Source organism: Vigna radiata, chromosome 8 (assembly GCF_000741045.1).
Source record: "Vigna radiata var. radiata cultivar VC1973A chromosome 8, Vradiata_ver6, whole genome shotgun sequence".
NCBI classification, from domain to species: domain Eukaryota; kingdom Viridiplantae; phylum Streptophyta; class Magnoliopsida; order Fabales; family Fabaceae; genus Vigna; species Vigna radiata.
The window spans coordinates 41821770-41840422 of NC_028358.1; the positions used below are offsets into that span (position 1 = coordinate 41821770).

Sequence of the window (18653 nt, forward strand, 5' to 3'; positions counted from 1 at the left end):
TTAAAGATAAATTTATGATTAATATATCACGAAATATTAAATATATAGAAATATAAACAATATTATTGATAGAACAAATTAGAAATATTGAAATTAAACATAAAGGTGTGATGTCCTCGTGTAGAAAACGTACTTACTTTTTTCTGTTTTTTTTTTCTTCATCTTTATTAGAAAAAAAATAAAAATAAAAAATCTAAGATACTCTATACCACTCTTTTTTTTTTCTAAATGACCAATAAATAAACTTCTACATACTTGTTCTATGAAATTTTTGAATTTATTAAATTAAAAAGAAATTAGTTATTTCATTAATTATATTTATGATTTTGATTCATAATCTAATGGTTTTTTCATCATATTCATAGTTTGTACCGATTTAAATTCAAGTATTTTTTATTACTTTCTTTATATATTAATTTAAGTATACCGTATGGTCGGACGGTCCAACATGCAAAGAGAGCGGACAGTCCAGTGCGACAAATACTTAATTTCAAGCAAAACAAATATGAAGGTCATCCAGCCATGTGTAAGTGGAGGTCAGACGAGAATTCACAACAACAAATACTTCTTAAGGGACATTGAGAATCAAGATTAAATATAAGTATGAATTAGTGTAATAAACTAAGATTGGACCATGATTAAAATTTCACTAATCTTATGCCCGTCTGAAAACTATAAATAATGATTGAGGTAGGTGATCACATTTGTTGTAAATTTAAGACTTTACTCTGACTCGTCCGGATTGTTTTTGTCATATACATCAGACCAATTTGAAACACAGACGAATGTGAGTTTAGACTAAGAACAAATATAAGTACCCAAAGTATTAAGTAGTGAGTATGAACGTGTATTTTGTGAAGTTAGTTAAACCACTTGAAACATTAATGAATTTATTTATATTATTAATTTATAATACAATTCAATCTACTTATTGTTTCTAAGTAACATAAGGATCCTATATAGAATAAGATAAAATGGGGAAAATGGAATTTGGGATCTTGCAGGTACCATTGACCTAACCCAACTTGGAAATATACTGCAATGCAATCCACTCATTGCCGGTTGTCATAGACTGGATCGTCAATGTTGACTAGGAATCTAACTACTTCCACAAATTGCAATATGAATTCGTGCACTGCTTTATAATTAATCTCTAGTGGAAGGAAACCATTCTATCCACTCCAAACTTTGTATAAATATAATTTTTTTTTCTTTTAAGAAATTCAAGCTTAATTCTTATGGATCATAAATTAGAAAATAATAAAAAAGTATTACTTATGTAATATTATGTATTATTTATAGAAAATAACTCTTTGAACGGTTTTTATTTGAAATTATTGAATTTTTAGTTCCAAAATAACTCTTAAAATGAGTAGAAATCATTAGGTCTTAAAATACCACTGCTCTGCTCTCCCTGTTAATATCTAAATGACATCTATTTAAATTTTTATACTTAAAATTAAATAAGTAACAGTATTTAATTATATGTAACATAAAAATTAGGCGGACCAATACCTAAGTGATGATTCAATAACACTTCACAGTTTCTTAAAAAAATATGAAAATATTAAATGGTCATATTCTCATGTTTTATTATTCATATACTAATAGTTGAATAATATTTATTTAAGATTTTATTAAAAAACAATTAATAGAATTAATTATGTATGACATCGTATTGTAATAATTTGAGAAGGTAAAACACCTAATTTAAAATGAGTTAAAATTCATTCTAATATCGATTAATTATTCGTTATAAAAAAGTAAAAATCCAATTAAAGGAATGATAATATTATTAAATAACAAGGAGACAAGAGTGAAAGAATTATATCACACTTATCACAAATCCTATTATAGGAGATTTAGTAGCACTTGGTGAAAAATAATGTTTTGTCTTAAAAAATATTTTTATTTTATTTTATTTTTTAAATTATGTAGGAATTGTTAAACATATTTAATGTAATTAAAAAATAAATAAGTAAATAAATTATTCTATTGTTATTCATATTTTTATAAACTATTAATTTTATGAATAAGTACTAGTTATGAATTAAAAAATTTAATTTTATTAGGAATTACTATTTTATTTTAATCTTATTTATTCGTTCTTATCTATAAATATTATTTATTTCTATGAAGGAAATATATCATAAACATAACAGTTTATATAGTGTTTTCAGTTTGTATTTTAAAATATTAGAATTCATAAGATTTAAAAATCTTTCATTATATTCGAACCAGAAGAAAAATGCATATATAATTTTGCCTCTAAAAATAATATTATATGTGTCTTAATCTAAATTATTTCTAATATTTTATTTATTTATAATTTAATTATATCATATTTTTATAATAATTTTTTTATCTGATCAATTTTTTTATTCATATTTATGTATTATTATTATTATTAATCTTTTTATTATTATTATTATTATTATTATTATTATTATTATTAAAGTTATTTGATTATTTATTCTAACATATATTAACCGTACCTATATTTATATCATTCAAAATAAAAACAAATTCGTTAAACGAAATCATTTATGCGTAATAATGGGATTACCATGCACTATTATCATAGTGGATTTGGTGTTACTGCACAAATGTAATTAGTGGAAGCCAGCTATGAATAGCAACTTTGTCAGGGAAGATTTGGATCGTATTGTAATAGAAAACCATCTTATACACACTCATATCTCATCTCTTTCTCTGTACAACAATCAAACTCCATCTTACTGGAAAATTCTATTTAACTTAAATATTTATTTTAATCAATCAAACAAAGGAATATAAAGACAACTTGAAACAATACACAAGAGAAGCATATGCAACCAATCAATTTCTTGTTTTCATTTTTATTACAAGATTCAGTTACTTTTATTTTGATAAAGTAAAAAAATTCGAAATTCCGTACGAGTTAAGGTCAACTTCTAAAAATAAGATTAATGATGCACTATAAATATTTTTCCATTAATATATGTACCAAACATCTTAATTTATTAATATACTTCTTCTCAAATAAATCTATTTTTATAGAAATTTAAGCAAATAAATTTCTTCAAACTTCATTTATATAAATCAACTCATTTACTATTTCACAGGTTGATATTTGACCTATGAATCATGTACATCTATCTGTACCCAAAAACATATATAGATGATTGTTCTTACAAAAATATTGTTGACAAGTCATAATTCAGTTTTTCAAAAATCGATTTATAATAATAAATTAATTTATTATGTAAATACAATTTAGAAGAGTTGACCTCTGCAACTTTCTTTAAAAATATGTAAGAAAGAAAAACCCATTATGAATTAGGACCGATAAGAAATAAAAAGTTTATTAAAATGGTAAGAGAAAATACATAAATATATTTTTTACTTTTAAAGTAAGTGAATTTTAATTAGAGACATCAGTTTCAAATAAGTTAATTAAGAGTTTTAATCGGATCAGATAGAAATAAATTTAAGTTTTTTTATTTATTTTTAATTGGTTAAATTGAATTCGAATTATTTAATTTTGAGTCAAACGAATTTGAAATAGACTGAAGATAGGTTAACTCGTAACAATTATTTATTAATCTCTTATATTTTTTATTACTTTTCTTTTGTAATTATTTACTTTTTTAATTACATAACAATTTGATTTTTTTTAAATATTAAAATAATATTTTTTGATAATATTAAAATAATTTAAATATTTAATTTAATTATTTTTGAAGTTATGTAAATTTATATTTTCATTTTTAGCTAATATTTTTATTACAATCTTTCATAATAATGTTTTTCATAAAATAAAAATACATTATACAATTATTACTTTGACTATAATATAATTAATATATAAAGTAAATTAGAAAATCAAAACATGTTAGTCCACTTATGGTAGGGAGAGTTACCAAATTCATAGCTCATAAAAAAGAAGTGACGGTTGAACTCACTATTTTTAGTTTAATCTATGATAAACCAATTAACTCTTGACATCCCGATTAAAATTTACTTTTAGTTTCTCTAAATTCGAATTTTATTAATATTGAATAAGAGAAATAAGAAACCTACCGATTAAGTATGAATGGAGATAGAGGTTTGAATCCTGGGCGATAAAAGCTTAGCGGTATCTAAAACCTAAGTCATCGCACAGCCATAATGGGTAGCTGTTCTTTCTTGACATGGTTTCTTTGTTTTCTGGTTTTCATGGCTACAATCACATCTCAAGCCAAAGCAGATGTAACTTCACAAGACTTCCACTACTTCTGCGACTCCAACAATGACAGGGGAAACTACACAACCAACGGCATCTACAGCCAAAACCTCAACAGCGCTCTCGTCATCGTCGCTCTCCATGCCTCCAGAAACGGTTTCTTCAACGTCTCAATCGGCAAGGGCACAAACAGAGCCAACGCCATTGCCCAGTGCAGAGGTGACGTCACGCCAACAGAGTGCACCAAGTGCCTCGCCCAAACCAGAGCCAACCTCACCCGCGTTTGCAGCAACCGGAAGGAGGCCATCGGCTGGTACGAGAACGAAAAGTGCATGCTTCGCTACTCCGACCGCACTATAACGGGCCTCGACGAAATTGGGCCTGCTTACTTCGTGTGGAACCTCAACGACGCACCCAACGCCGACCAGTTCAATCGAGTGGTGAAGAAGCTTCTGAACGGCCTCAGAGACACCGCGGCGTCGGCTACCAAGGGTCGGAAATACGCGGTGTCGACTGCGACGGGCCCAGATGAGCAAGTCATATATGGGCTTGCGCAGTGCACCCCTGATTTGATTGGGCCTCAGTGCCTTGACTGCTTGGTCCAGTCCATCGCTGAACTTCCACGGTGCTGTAATAACAGGATAGGTGCCAGAATTATTAGACCTAGCTGTTACGTAAGGTACGAAACTGATTTCCTTTTCTTTGGGCCTCCGGCACCCGCCGCTTAACCCAACAGCTATTTCGTTTGTTTGTAAGCTTTAAATCTCAGCTAAGAAACTAAACTAACTTAGTTTTGTGATTTTTAATAAATATAATGTTTAGAAAAGTTTCAATTATAATACATGTTTGGATCAAGTACTATAACACTCGTCTCTACCTACCTGTGTTTCATCAACACATCGCTTTACTCGTTTTAGTATAACTGGAATTCTCGTGCCAGTATTTGTTAGTTGTATTTTTATTCATGTATACAGTAAATAAATTAATAAAAAATAATAATGAAAGAGTTAATATGAATTTTCACTCTTAATAATTTGAGAACTATTTCTTCCATAAAAATAAATTATTTTTTCTTACTGTATTTAATACGTGGGGCTACGGATTACTTCTATAATTTAAAATGTAATTACAAATTTTATAATATGAAGATTGCCTAAGTGAGTAGTATTGTCTCGCAACGAATGACATAATTTTAAGGCAATATTTTTCAAACTAAGTTTATTTAAAAACTGTAGACATCTTGCAGTTGTAATTAATATTAAGATTTAATTTATAAAACGTACATCAGACATATGATAAGACACGTGGAAGACTTTTAGTAATTCGTCAAGTTACTTCTCTATTCAAAGAAAAGGAAAGTCAACACTTCACATCAGTGGCGTATCCACTTGGAAAGCAGTTTGTCTCCACAAGATTTTATTTATAAGAATGGAATATCTTATTTTAATAGCGTAAATTTATTAAAATAAAATATGTTATTATAAATATTTAGAAAACATATATTGTAGGCTATATTTTATATTAGTATGATTATTATAAAGATATCATTATAATAATATAAAACATATATATTTTAAGTTTTGTAAGTGATGGTTTTATTTCAAAATTTAAATTTAACATGATTTAATATTGTTTCACAATTTAGACAATTAATTATGATATTTTTATGGTGTGGTTCACACTTACATTTTTATTCGTTCATATTGATAAGGTGATTATGATAAAAAAAGAGATAATCACACATAAACAAACACAAAAGTCTAAGTTAATTTGTAAAAGAAATATCACATATTAATGAAACATATTACATTACATTATACTATAAACAATCACATAAATATAAATCATATAATCAAAGACTATTTTCGACTCAATTATCCAAATATATTTATTGAGATCGAGTTAACTAGAGATATGTACTTGTGTGTTTTATTGCAAAGTCATTATTAATGAGTTTTATTCCACGACATGCAATGTTAGTCCTTTTCCTATCTTAGGCTATGAAAAAATCCACAAACTAAAATCTCTTGCTATTTTAAGAACATAACACATTCTACTCTATATGAATGTGAATGATTACTAGAGCATAAAGATATTTCATTGCTTGAATATTATTAGATAGTGTTAAAATCATATTTTAGAACTAGTGTATTTTTATTAACCTAATTTTACTAGTTAGTGCTGTAATTTTTAGTAGTATAGATATATTTTGATTTCCTAGTGATTCTTAGTAACTACTTCAGTCTTTTGTAACCTTTTAACATTCAAAACTTGTTTCGGGACTTACCTCGAGGTTTTATTATACGGTAGGTACAATTCTTGCATTTTAAGACTATCAAAGTATGTTTGGCTTTAGGTAGATATTTTTAGTTTGTGATAGAAATAGATATTTGAGTAGTTTCTTAGACTGTTTGAACCATTTTGAATATGTTTAGATAGCTTTTATGCTTGTACATACGATAGATTAGTGCAGTCTATAGTTTTTATGTAGTACAACTTAAGATGAACTTGTTAAGTATATTGTATTTTTGTTGGCATATCTCTTATTGATCCAATTTCATGTTTTTATCTCTAATTATAATGTTAGTGTTGCTAAATTGCTGAGTTTTTAGTTAAAATTAGTATAATTTAGTTCAAAACTAATATAGTTAATAATGTAATTCAATTTATATTGTAGTTTAGTACAATTCAGTATAATTTAATTTAGTATAGATAAAACAAAAAATAGTTCAGTTCAATTTGTCTAAACTATTTTTTAGTCGAGTTCAATTCAGACAAACTAATTTTTAGTTTAGTACAGTTTTTAATAATCCAGTCCGATTTATCCACTCTTGTTATTGTTGATTTTTAACAACTATTAAAAATAACATAAAGTATTCATTTTATTTTATTTATTTTTCAATAAAAATTAAACTAATTTAAAAACCTCTTCCCAACTCATTTATTTTTCAGCTTCGAGATAATTTTATCCAGCGCAGCGATAATGAGGCTAACACATGGAAAAATTATGCTACTAATTTTTATTTTCATTTGATTATCTTCACATGGATGATTAATTGTCTTAACTTGCCAAAATGTGATATTTGTGTAAGAACACGCGGATAGAACTTTGACATCTTCCAATATTTCTGAAAGGTGGGCACGAGTAGACATACCAAAATAAAAGGATGATCTCATTTGTGTTGAAACTGTCAAACATTTAGAGTTAAATACTAATCGCAAAACCGACATCTTCATTAAACTTCACTATCATATATCTTCCTTTTTACTTACCCAACACATTTACTATTTTTCTTGATCGATATTTCCAAAGCCACTTTTACAATCAGTTGCTGTCAAAACCTTCTCACCTCATTATCAGAATATCAATTAAAAAATGTAGAGATTATATTCAAGGCGCCAAGCTTCTACACCTAAACCATATTTCCATCAATTTCATTTGTGAACAGAGCAACATGCTTTGTAATACATTTTCATCTATCAATTAAAAACATAAAAAATAATGAGTTCTTATTTAACCAAATTCACTCTATAAATACTCCATAGTAGGTGACGTTTATTCCCTTTCAATTCCCTTGCAATGACTGGAAGAAGAAGATTTAGGTGGTACTCAATCAAACACTTAACATTAAACAACAGAAGAAAAAGTCAAACGCAAAAAACTTATGTAAGGCTTGGATCAGAATTCAGAACAGAAGAAGAGGAAGACTACAATGGCCTCTGTTTCTTTCACCCTCTTTTCCTTTCTCCCTTTTCTGTGTCATCGTAATCATATCACAGAGCAGTGCCCAAACACCTTGTGATAACAGCAAAGGAAACTACACAATAAACAGCACCTATCACAACAACCTCAACACCCTTTTATCCAGCTTCTCTTCCCACACACAAATCAACTATGGTTTCTACAATTTCTCATATGGCCAAGGGGAGGACCAAGTATTCGCCATTGGGCTCTGCAGAGGAGATCTTAAACCCGATGAGTGCCTTAAATCCCTCAATGATTCCAGAGTTTCTCTGGCAGCGAGTTGTCCAAACCAGAAGGAGGCCATTATGTGGACGGTAGAGTGCATGTTGCGGTACACTAACCGTTCCATATTTGGCGTTATGGAAAACCAACCTACGAATCATAACTACTACGATTTAAATGTAACGGGTTCGGAGGCAGAATTCAATGCATCGCTGGAGAGCTTGATGAGGAATCTAACACGCATAGCTGCATCTGGTGACTCTCGCCTTAAGTATGCCACTGGCAGTACTCCTGCTCCAAATTTTCAAACCATATACGGTCAGGCACAGTGTACTCCTGATCCGTCATCCGAAGATTGCACTAAGTGCTTGGATGAAGCTGTCTCAATTATCCCAGAATGCTGTAGTGGCAAGGCTGGAGGCAATTTTGTAAAACCCAGTTGTAGAATTAGATTCGACCCTTATATCTTCTATGGACCTACGCTGAAACTAGACCCAGATGCGCCTCCATCATCGTCCACCGACAACACTTCTTCTTCACGCGGTATCTCTTATGTTTTACTCCAATTGTTCACTTCTTAATAATTACAACTTTTGTTGGTGATTTTGAATTTGCGGTGACCATAAGTAAGTGCTTATTAATCTTGATCCATTGACTGAGTATTCTGATCGGTGCAGGAAAGAGCAACACAGCAGGGACTATCATCGCCATAGTAGTGCCAGTTGCTTGTGTTGTTTTGCTGCTCGCTCTTCTCTGCATCTATTTAAGCCTAAGGAAGCAAAGAAAAAAAATTGAATGTAAGTCTGACTTGGATTTTCCATCATTTGTCATAAAAATTAGTCTTACAATTTAATGGAGCAGTAATCTAGCACAAATCATATCTGAATGATTTTAATTAAAAATTCATTGATTCGATATAGTATCAACTTGACCATATTTGTTCTGGGTTTTAATTGTGAAATTATATATCTCGATGCTATTTTTAACTGTACTCAATGGTCACATCTGAACAACTCAAATCTCACTTGAGTCCCTATGCTTATGAAGTTGAAAGAGAAGAAGAAAGTGATGAAGATGAAGTCGCATTTACTGAGTCATTGCAATACAACTTCAACACCATACGTGTTGCTACAAATGAATTCGCCGATTCTAATAAACTTGGACAGGGCGGGTTTGGAGCTGTTTACAAAGTAAGACTTCATTTTTAGTTCAGATAAATAAGACCTCTTCATCAAAATATGTTATATCCTGTAACTTGGCCTAGATTGATTTACTATCCTTGAATCGTGTATCTTCAGGGTCAGCTTTCCAATGGGCAAGAGATTGCTGTCAAAAGATTGTCAAGAGATTCTGGGCAAGGGGATTTGGAATTTAAGAATGAAGTGCAATTAGTGGCCAAGCTTCAGCATCGAAATTTAGTTAGGCTACTTGGCTTCGGCCTGGAAGGAAGAGAAAGGCTACTTGTCTATGAATTTGTTCCTAATAAAAGTCTTGATTACTTCATATTTGGTAAGTTCAACATCTGCATAATTTTATTGTTTCTCTTACGTAGTACTGGTTCGAGACATAATAAAAGCCTTCATAATCATATTTGATAGGTCTAAATGATTGCATAGTTAGAATGTCGCTCTAAATTTCAGTTCTGGTCTGAGACAAGACAAATCCTAATTATTGATATAGCGTTAAAACTGATGACTTATACGCAGATCCAACCATGAAACCTCAATTGGACTGGCAAATGCGCTACAAAATCATTAAAGGTATTGCTCGAGGGATTCTCTACCTTCACGAAGATTCTAGACTACGGAATATACATCGTGATCTTAAAGCAAGTAATATTCTCTTGGACAGAGAGATGAATCCAAAGATAGCAGATTTTGGTATGGCAAGACTAGTTTTAATGGATCAAACTCAAATAAATACGAGTAGAATTGTTGGAACTTAGTAAGTATTACAGCATAGCTTATCTTATACAAGACTTTAATTTCCATACACTATCAATGAGAAGTTTTAACATTACTTTTCAATTGTTCAACTTTTGAGTGATAGCATAAAATACTTTTATAGCAATCGGGTTCAAAAATTAATGCTTTGTTAAGAAAATCACTGACAAATAGATGAAAAAATTTTATACTTAGATGAGTCATAATAATTATGAGGTATGACTAAAATTCTATCTTACTGGAATACAGTGGATATATGGCACCAGAGTATGCAATGCATGGACAGTTTTCAGCGAAATCAGACATCTTCAGTTTTGGTGTACTGATTCTTGAGATTGTAAGCGGCCAGAAAAACAGTGGAATCAATAATGGAGAGAGCATGGAGGATTTGCTAAGCTTCGTAAGTATTTTTTTGGTCACTTGCTTCTTCTTTGCCACCTAAATTATGCATTAGAAGATTAGATGGTCCAAAGCATTAATGTAGAAGTGAATCGGTGATCTGATAACAAATTTTGCAGGCTTGGAGAAGTTGGAAGGAGGGGAAGGCTATAAATATTGTAGATCCATCACTCAAGAGCAATTCACGGAATGAAATGCTGAGATGCATCCATATTGGTTTACTTTGTGTTCAACAAAATTTAGTTGACAGACCAACCATGGCTACCATTGTACTGATGCTTAATAGCCATTCTTTGAGTCTCTCTATTCCTGCAGAACCTGCATTTTTATATGAACAGTAGAACTAGAAGCTTTCCAGGGATGCAGTCATGGGAGTATAATTTAAGGGAAAGAGGATCAAGTGAACCGATACTTAAATCAGCTCAAGAATCAGAAAATGAACTTTCAATTACTGAGCTACTCTCGCTAGATGTTGTTCATCAGAGTGGATCTTTCATCATTCATGTTTCTTCTCTTAAACCAAAGTACAATGTATTGGAAAGTCGAGTAAAATGTGGGTGCAGTATCTTGTTTAAATATGTAACCACACGTACTTTCTCTAAACCGAGACTCAAACCTGTGAGACTCAAAACCTGTTGATATTTTGATAACTTTTTTTAATACTTTTTTTACAAGAGCTTTTTCCTAATAATATTTTGCTCTCTCTCTACACTAACGTTTCTGTTATATTGATCTTTAAAATCTGGTTTTCGAATTTCCATACCATTTTTTCTGTTCTTTATATACCCTACATCAAACTACCACCCAAATTCTTTATGTTGGAATCACTTAAATCTTAAGTTCAAAAGTTCTAAAAACTAATTAAAAAAATGAACATGTGATAATAAAATAGAAAACTAGAAGTAATTATTTAAGGAGAAATAAAATTGAAATGAGAAAAGAAACAAACATGATGATGAATAGAAATAATTAAAAAAACAATTTATTATTTTAAAATTATTTTTACTCTCCCTTCTTCAACCAAACAATAAAAATTACACTTAATTATTAATTTTTTAAAATATATTAAACAAACTAATTTAAAAAAAAAACATATGTATTACTATAATATTTAATGTTTTAAAAAATCAGATGAACCGATAAACCAAATGAAGAATTTTTAATAATTCCGTCGCATTTGGATTGGAATCAAACAAACATTAATATTAGTAATAATAATAATAATAATAGTTAAATGGTATAAAAATAAATATAGCAGATTAAAATTGAATAAAATACGATAGTGTCAATTAACGATAAAAGTTTTGCATCTAAAATAAGTCAAATATCAATATCAATAATATTAAGGTATAAATATTATATAAAAATATAAATTACTAAATTATATGTTTTTTTTAAATAATAATAGTTGTTAAATAATGTATACTTAGTTCTAATCCTTATCAAATAGATGTGTTTTAAAATATTGTTTCATATTAAAACGATGTTTTAATAACCAGTTAAAAGTAATTTTGTGGTTGGATTTTTACGTGTTTTGGGACCAATTGACGCGGGAGCAGACTGACTTAATCAACGCCCAAAGCTGACGGGCATTTTCAGTATCCGCATTCGATTTTGCTTGTTGTTCCGTTCTATCTCAAATTTATTACATTGGTAGCTTATTTTACCAAAACGTTGGTAGCTTATATTACATTTACCAAAAATATTTATATTTCAAATTTGCTTCACTCTTCTAACGTGTCTGAATAATAGATTATATCTATATGATTTTCCTAACTTTTTAACTTCTATTAAAAAACAAAATAACCACATTAAAAAAAGTTTATTAAAAAGATATTCTACTATGATAAAAAAAATTTATCAATATTGTTTTAAAATTAAGATCACATATTTACCTGACGGACACGGCGTGCATAACCTTTAGTTTGTATTGAGAAGTAAACTTTTGTTGTGACTGTGAGTCAAACAGTTCACACTCAGTGAAAGTAAAGCTGCTTAGGTAAGCTTGAATCCTCATTCTTGGTTCCATATGTTACTCCTGAATCAGAATGGCTGCAATTTTCTGTTTGCTTGGTCTCTGGGCCACCATAATCGTATCGCATGCAAGCGCTCAGACATCCTGTGATAACAACAAAGGCAACTACACAGTCAACAGCACTTATTACAGCAACCTCAACACCCTCCTATCCAGTTTCTCTACCCAGGCCCAAGTGAACTACGGTTTCTACAATTTCTCACATGGCCAAGGCCTAGACAAAGCATACGCCATTGGGATCTGCAGAGGGGACCTTACACCGGAAGAATGTCTCAAATGCCTCAACGAAAACGGAGCGGCTCTCAGAAAAAACTGTCCAAACCAGAAAGAGGCAATTGTGTGGGATGGTGAATGCTCCTTGCGCTACTCTAACCGCTCCATATTTGGCCTCATGGATAATCAACCTACGGTGTTACTCTATTACACGTTGGAGGTAAGGGGTTCGATTGAGCAATTCAACGCATCACTTGAAAGCTTGATGAGGAATCTAACACGAACAGCTGCGTCTGGTGACTCTCGTCGTAAGTATGCTACAGGCAGTGCACCTGCTCCAGATTTTCAAACCATATACGGTTACACGCAGTGCTCGCCTGATTTGTCTTCGGAAGATTGCTCTAAGTGTTTGGATGAAGCTATTTCAAAAATCCCAGATTGCTGTAAGGGCAAGGCTGGAGGCAATGTTTTGAAACCCAGTTGTAGAATTAGATTTGACCCTTATATCTTCTATGGACCTACACTCAAGTTAGACCCAGATGCACCACCAACCACCCCACCGCCCTCTCGCTTACCCAACAGCACTTCTATACATTCTCAAGGTATTCTTCTTCTCTATTCACAACTTATTCCTCGTCCAATACAATTAAACAACACAAAAAGCTCCCAACCAAAAGCATATGCATAAAACTTTTGTACGTAAAATAAATCAATTTTTTATTAATTAAGTTGACTTATAAATAATTTTTTATCCAGTTTTTAATGTACTGAGAAGTTGGTTTTATATTAATTTATTTATTTTTTAAGGTTTATGGAAAAGTTTTCGTCCACAACACTGTTGCTTTGTTTCAAAACTTTTTCCTTTCTCTTAACTGCTGTTTTACTTATTCATCTGCCGGAGGGGAAAGTTATTGTTTGTGCTCAAAATTAGTCTCTACTTTTGTATTAAAATTTAGGCTCATGTTGGACTTTGGATATTTTATTATTCTTAATTATTCTAAATTCGTGACCGAGGATTCTGGTTTCTACAGGAAAGAGCAACACGTCACGAACCGTCATCGCTGTAGCAGTGCCAGTTGCTGGTGTTGTTTTAGCGCTCAGTCTTTTTTGCATATATCTGATAGTTAGGAAGCCAAGAAAACAAATAGAAAGTAAGTCTTTAATGCTCCAAAAATGGATTTCCTGTCATATTAAAAAAGAAATTTAATTAGTTATTTGGTCCATGTTTTAATACAAAAGATACCAAGTTACTTCTTCTGATTTTTCATTTTTAATTTTTCGTCGATTTTTTAAAATTGATGTACTTTAATCTTGAATTATAAAAAAATAATGTAATTTAATTCTTTTTATTAAATTTCTTTAAACAATTAATGATTTTTCATTAATATTAACAATAGAAATTTGTTAATTATACCAATAAAACAAAATTATCTTTATTAACAACTTCAATTTTAATGGAAAATCTTTTATCCATTTCAAGAAATTTAACCAGGAAAACCAAATTACATAAAATTTTCACAAATAAAAAACAAATTGCATTAATTGTTCATAAATTAAAATCAAATTAAAACTAAAAAAAGGATTAACTTGATATTCTTTTATGATAACATGATCAAATAACTAATTAAATTAAAAAAAAATATATAAATGATTCCTTTCTTCAAAAGTTTTGTTTTGTTCAAATTATTTCTGATCACGTAAGAAAATATATTTAGCCATTTCCTGCTAATTTTCATTATTGGAAAATTATCTCTTTCTGTTATGTTTTTTTTTTTCTCGCATTCACTTATCATATTCAAATACTCACTAATATTACCCCTGTCCTCATGCATGTGAAGTTGGAAAAGAAGAGGATAGTGACGATGAAGATGAAGTTACATTTACCGAGTCATTGCAATTCAACTTTGAAACCATCCGAGTTGCCACAAATGAATTTGCTGATTCTAATAAGCTTGGACAGGGCGGGTTTGGAGCTGTATACAAAGTAAGATCATAATTTGATTCGGTTAAAACCTTCATCAAAATATAATACATCATGACTTTTCTCCCACAGATATTTACCGTCCTTCACTGATATATTTTCAGGGTCAGCTTTCCAATGGACAAGGAATTGCTGTCAAAAGGTTGTCAAGTAATTCTGGGCAAGGAGATACGGAGTTCAAGAATGAAGTGCTTTTATTGGCCAAACTTCAACACCGAAATATAGTCAGGCTGATTGGTTTCTGTTTGGAAGGAAGAGAAAGGCTGCTTATCTATGAATTTGTTCCTAATAAAAGTCTTGATTACTTCATATTTGGTAAGCTCGAACAACTGCATAATTAGATTGTTATACTCTATTGTTCTAGTTTGATTCAATAAGGACTCAACTAAAATATTGCTTTATAATATTCATATGGTTTCCGTATGTGTATATATATATAGATCCAATAAAGAAAACACAGTTGGATTGGCAAATGCGCTACCAAATAATTAGAGGTATTACAAGAGGCATTCTCTATCTCCATGAGGATTCTCAACTACGAATTATACATCGAGATCTAAAAGCAAGCAACATTCTCTTGGACGAAAACATGTATCCTAAGATATCAGATTTTGGGATGGCAAGATTGTTTCAGGTGGATCAGACTCAAGCAAATACACACAGAGTTGTTGGAACCTAGTAAGTGAGAGAATATAATGTAATTGTTGTACAAACTTAATTTCAATCAACTGTAAAGTAAAATAACTAGTTTCATGAATTTTGAGTAATTAAATGTGCATTTGGTTGGCATGCAGTGGATATATGGCTCCTGAGTATGCAGTATATGGTCATTTTTCAGCAAAATCAGATGTTTTTAGTTATGGTGTAATGGTTCTTGAGATTGTAAGTGGGCGAAAAAGCATTGGTGCTCGTCATGGGGAGACAGTGGAGGATCTATTGAGTTTTGTAAGTCTTTTTGTTCTTCTCACTTTTCCCTCTCCTTTATCAGAAAATTATTTGTCTCTTCAGATAACAGTACAAATGAAATGTGTGAAGTAACGAACATGCATTTGAGCAATTGATGCAGACATGGCAAAACTGGAAGAATGGAACAATTACAAATATTGTAGACCCCACATTAATGAAGGGTTCTCGAAATGAAATGATAAGATGTATCCACATTGGGTTACTATGTGTTCAGGAAGATATGGCCATCAGACCAACCATGGCTTCTGTAGTACTCATGCTTAATAGTTATTCTATCACTCTCCCAGTACCTTCAGAACCTGCATTTGTTGTGAATAGTAGCACAAGAAGCTTTCCAAACATGTTGTCGGGAGAACATAATTCAGAGAAAACAGGATCGACTGAATCCACAAATAAACCAGCTCAATCTTCGGTAAATGAGGTTTCAATTACTGAGTTATACCCTCGCTAGAATTTGACACAATAAGAGTAGTTTGAAGCTTAGATTACATGCTTATTGTAGCTTTTTGTTTTGTTCAATATTTTGATTGTTCTATCCCTGGTTAAGCTTGCCTACAGCCTTGTGAAGCTTAATTTACATCTTTCTATATGGTAGAACGAAAAATTAATTGTACCTGAATAACAAAGATATTGATTTTGTGCATATATAATATTTCTGCTTTGTCTTGGGTTGGCGTGGTCCTTCGATTTTCATCATTTTCTATTTGTTCAGATGCTCGGAATGTAATCTTTCTTTCTTCACTGCCAGCCATTCTTTCATAGTTGACGAATGGAAACGCTTTTGCATATTTTTCTTCACCCGCCTATAAATATATTGGAAAATGTTTCTTTGACACCATACTTTGACACAATTTTAACACACATCCACGTGGTGCTTTTGTATTGGTTTATTTGGGTTAAAGAAGAAACCCTTTTAAAAATCGCCGAGGAGGGTAATTTAGGGATTCTCATTTTATGAAATTTTAATTTGGCGATTTCATTCTTTCACTTTCGTTTTCGTTCTAAAGGGAAATCTTTCACTTTCGTTTTCACATTGGGCGTCCTTTCTCCGTTGGGTTTAGACGTCCTTTCTGGTTCTACGAATTTAGGGATTTTCGAATGAGCAGGGAAGATTACTTAGTAGATTAATGAATAATAAACCCTAAATCAGAAGAACGAAGACTTAGTCAGAGCGAGAAAAACGAACTTCTTCTTTGTAAGTCAGTGCGAGACAATGGTGACGAAGGAGTTAGAGGAGTGCGAAGAAGAAGACAATGGTGAACTGTGTAAGAGTGAAAGAGATGAACATGGAGTGAGTGCAAAAGTGAGCTCAGTGAGCGAGAGAGTGAGACAGTATAAAGGAGCGAGAAAGAACGAGGGTTGAAGTGCTCGAGAGAGAGGCAGTGAGTGAAATGGGTGAGAATGAGGGAGCGAGAGAGAACTAAGGTTGTAGTGCTCGAGCTGTGTAAGTGAGAAAAATAATTCAAGTTATATTTTTAATTTTTAATTATTAATTATTTTATAATTCGTATATAAATCCGTACATAAAAAGCTTCTTACATAGGATCAAAATCCGTATATAATAATCTGTATGTAAATTACAATTTTCTTGTAGTGTATCTATTCGTGTCGCCCATTCGGGCTGTTCTCTCCATTGGCTTCTGTAGCAATCACTTTGTCTCTGTAGCAATCACTTTGTCTCTGTGTCGGTAAGCTCTCTCTTTTGCGTTTGGCGTCTTGGGCTTTGTGGCTCTGTTTTGCATTGTATTTGTCGAAGGGTTTTGGGTTTTGTTATATTTTTTATATTTTTGTGTTTTGGGAACCCTAATAACTTTTGTTTGTTTGTAGTTGTTTTTTCCATTTTGCCATGACTATAATTGGTGGTGCTATGTAGTCAAACTTAGCACGTTAGACATATATGTTATTTTGGTGAAGGACGTAAAAGACTGCAAAAGGATAGACATTGTTGTGGTATGTGTGACCCCATTTAATAATGTTATTGACTTCCAATAAATAATGTATTGTTAAGGTCAGACCGGAAGGAAGTATTGGACCTTTGTCTGTTGTACAAGCAAAAATCCCATCCCAACCAAACCTGTAAGTTGTTATAAGCCTTCAGTTTAAAAATATGTTATTGTAAGTGATGTAGTTTTTCATAAGTGGTTGTTGTTAATTTTTTTTTTATGTTTCAGACATGACTGTGGAGTTATAATGTTACAAGCAATGCAAATTTGGGATGGAGAGGATAAATTCAATGGGAAAAATATGCCAACATATTCAAATGTAAGGACTTGATATCATTTTCATTAGTTTTTGATGATTGGGTTGAATTGACTAGTTGAATATTTTCATTTCAGGAGGAATTGCTTGCAATTAGAAAGCAATATGTACGTGATTGGATCCTGGACGAAGATAACATCAGAATACTAGATGCGCTAGATGTGTATGGATTGTTGTAGGACATTTCTTCTTTTGTAAAAATGTAGGGCAGTTTGTTTTCATAGTAATATGGTTGGTGTAATTGGTTTATGTCCACATTGTAACATACAATAATTTATATGAATACATTGNGCAAATGATTATTGGAAAAATATTATTGATTTCAAGGTTGTTATTTTACAATGTATACATCATTGTTCATTCATGATCGATGTCCAGCTTTCTTAATGTGCAATTTATAAAAGTTCTTTAGCAATATAGGCCAAATACTGCAATTTGTGCATCAAAATACAATGACTTAGGCCAACAACTGCAATATGTGGAGGAAAAAAGAAGTAACTTAGGCCAATCGCTGCAGTATTTGCTGCAAAAAACAGCATGGTAATCGATTACAAGGCCTGGTAATCGATTACGCGTTTCTCTTTGCAGTTCTGCACATCCTGTTGCACTGAAGGAACCACCTGTGGTAACCTGGGGGACCACTTGGGAATTTCTGTGTTTTTTAGGCCAAGAGCACTTGGTTTTGT

The 18653-nt window shown here is 31.3% G+C and overlaps 2 protein-coding genes across 2 annotated transcripts; both read left to right on the forward strand.

Moving 5' to 3' along the window:
• The first annotated feature begins 4076 nt into the window (after positions 1-4076).
• On the forward strand, positions 4077-11185 carry LOC106770676 (cysteine-rich receptor-like protein kinase 26). The gene is given in 9 exon segments (XM_022785684.1): positions 4077-4951; positions 8670-8714; positions 8849-8968; positions 9219-9361; positions 9470-9680; positions 9878-10115; positions 10364-10514; positions 10633-10845; positions 10847-11185. Coding segments are annotated over 9 exon segments (2229 nt in total). The 5' UTR covers positions 4077-4149; the 3' UTR covers positions 11153-11185.
• A 1298-nt stretch (positions 11186-12483) lies between these two features.
• LOC106771829 (putative receptor-like protein kinase At4g00960) lies at positions 12484-16374 on the forward strand. The gene is made up of 7 exons (XM_014657819.2): positions 12484-13363; positions 13793-13912; positions 14600-14745; positions 14847-15057; positions 15183-15420; positions 15537-15687; positions 15809-16374. Exons 1-7 carry the CDS (start codon positions 12562-12564, stop codon positions 16157-16159), a joined length of 2019 nt encoding a protein of 672 aa, XP_014513305.1. The 5' UTR covers positions 12484-12561; the 3' UTR covers positions 16160-16374.
• Positions 16375-18653: the final 2279 nt, after the last annotated feature.

What these genes read in the sequence shown, in the direction of transcription:
- LOC106771829 (XM_014657819.2), top strand. Translation starts at nt 12,562, where the DNA reads ATGGCTGCAATTTTCTGTTTGCTTGGTCTCTGGGCCACCATAATCGTA. An exon ending in GGTTTGGAGCTGTATACAAA is followed by an intron (nt 14,746 to 14,846) that starts GTAAGATCATAA and finishes ATATATTTTCAG; the next exon opens with GGTCAGCTTTCCAATGGACA. An exon ending in TCTTGATTACTTCATATTTG is followed by an intron (nt 15,058 to 15,182) that starts GTAAGCTCGAAC and finishes ATATATATATAG; the next exon opens with ATCCAATAAAGAAAACACAG.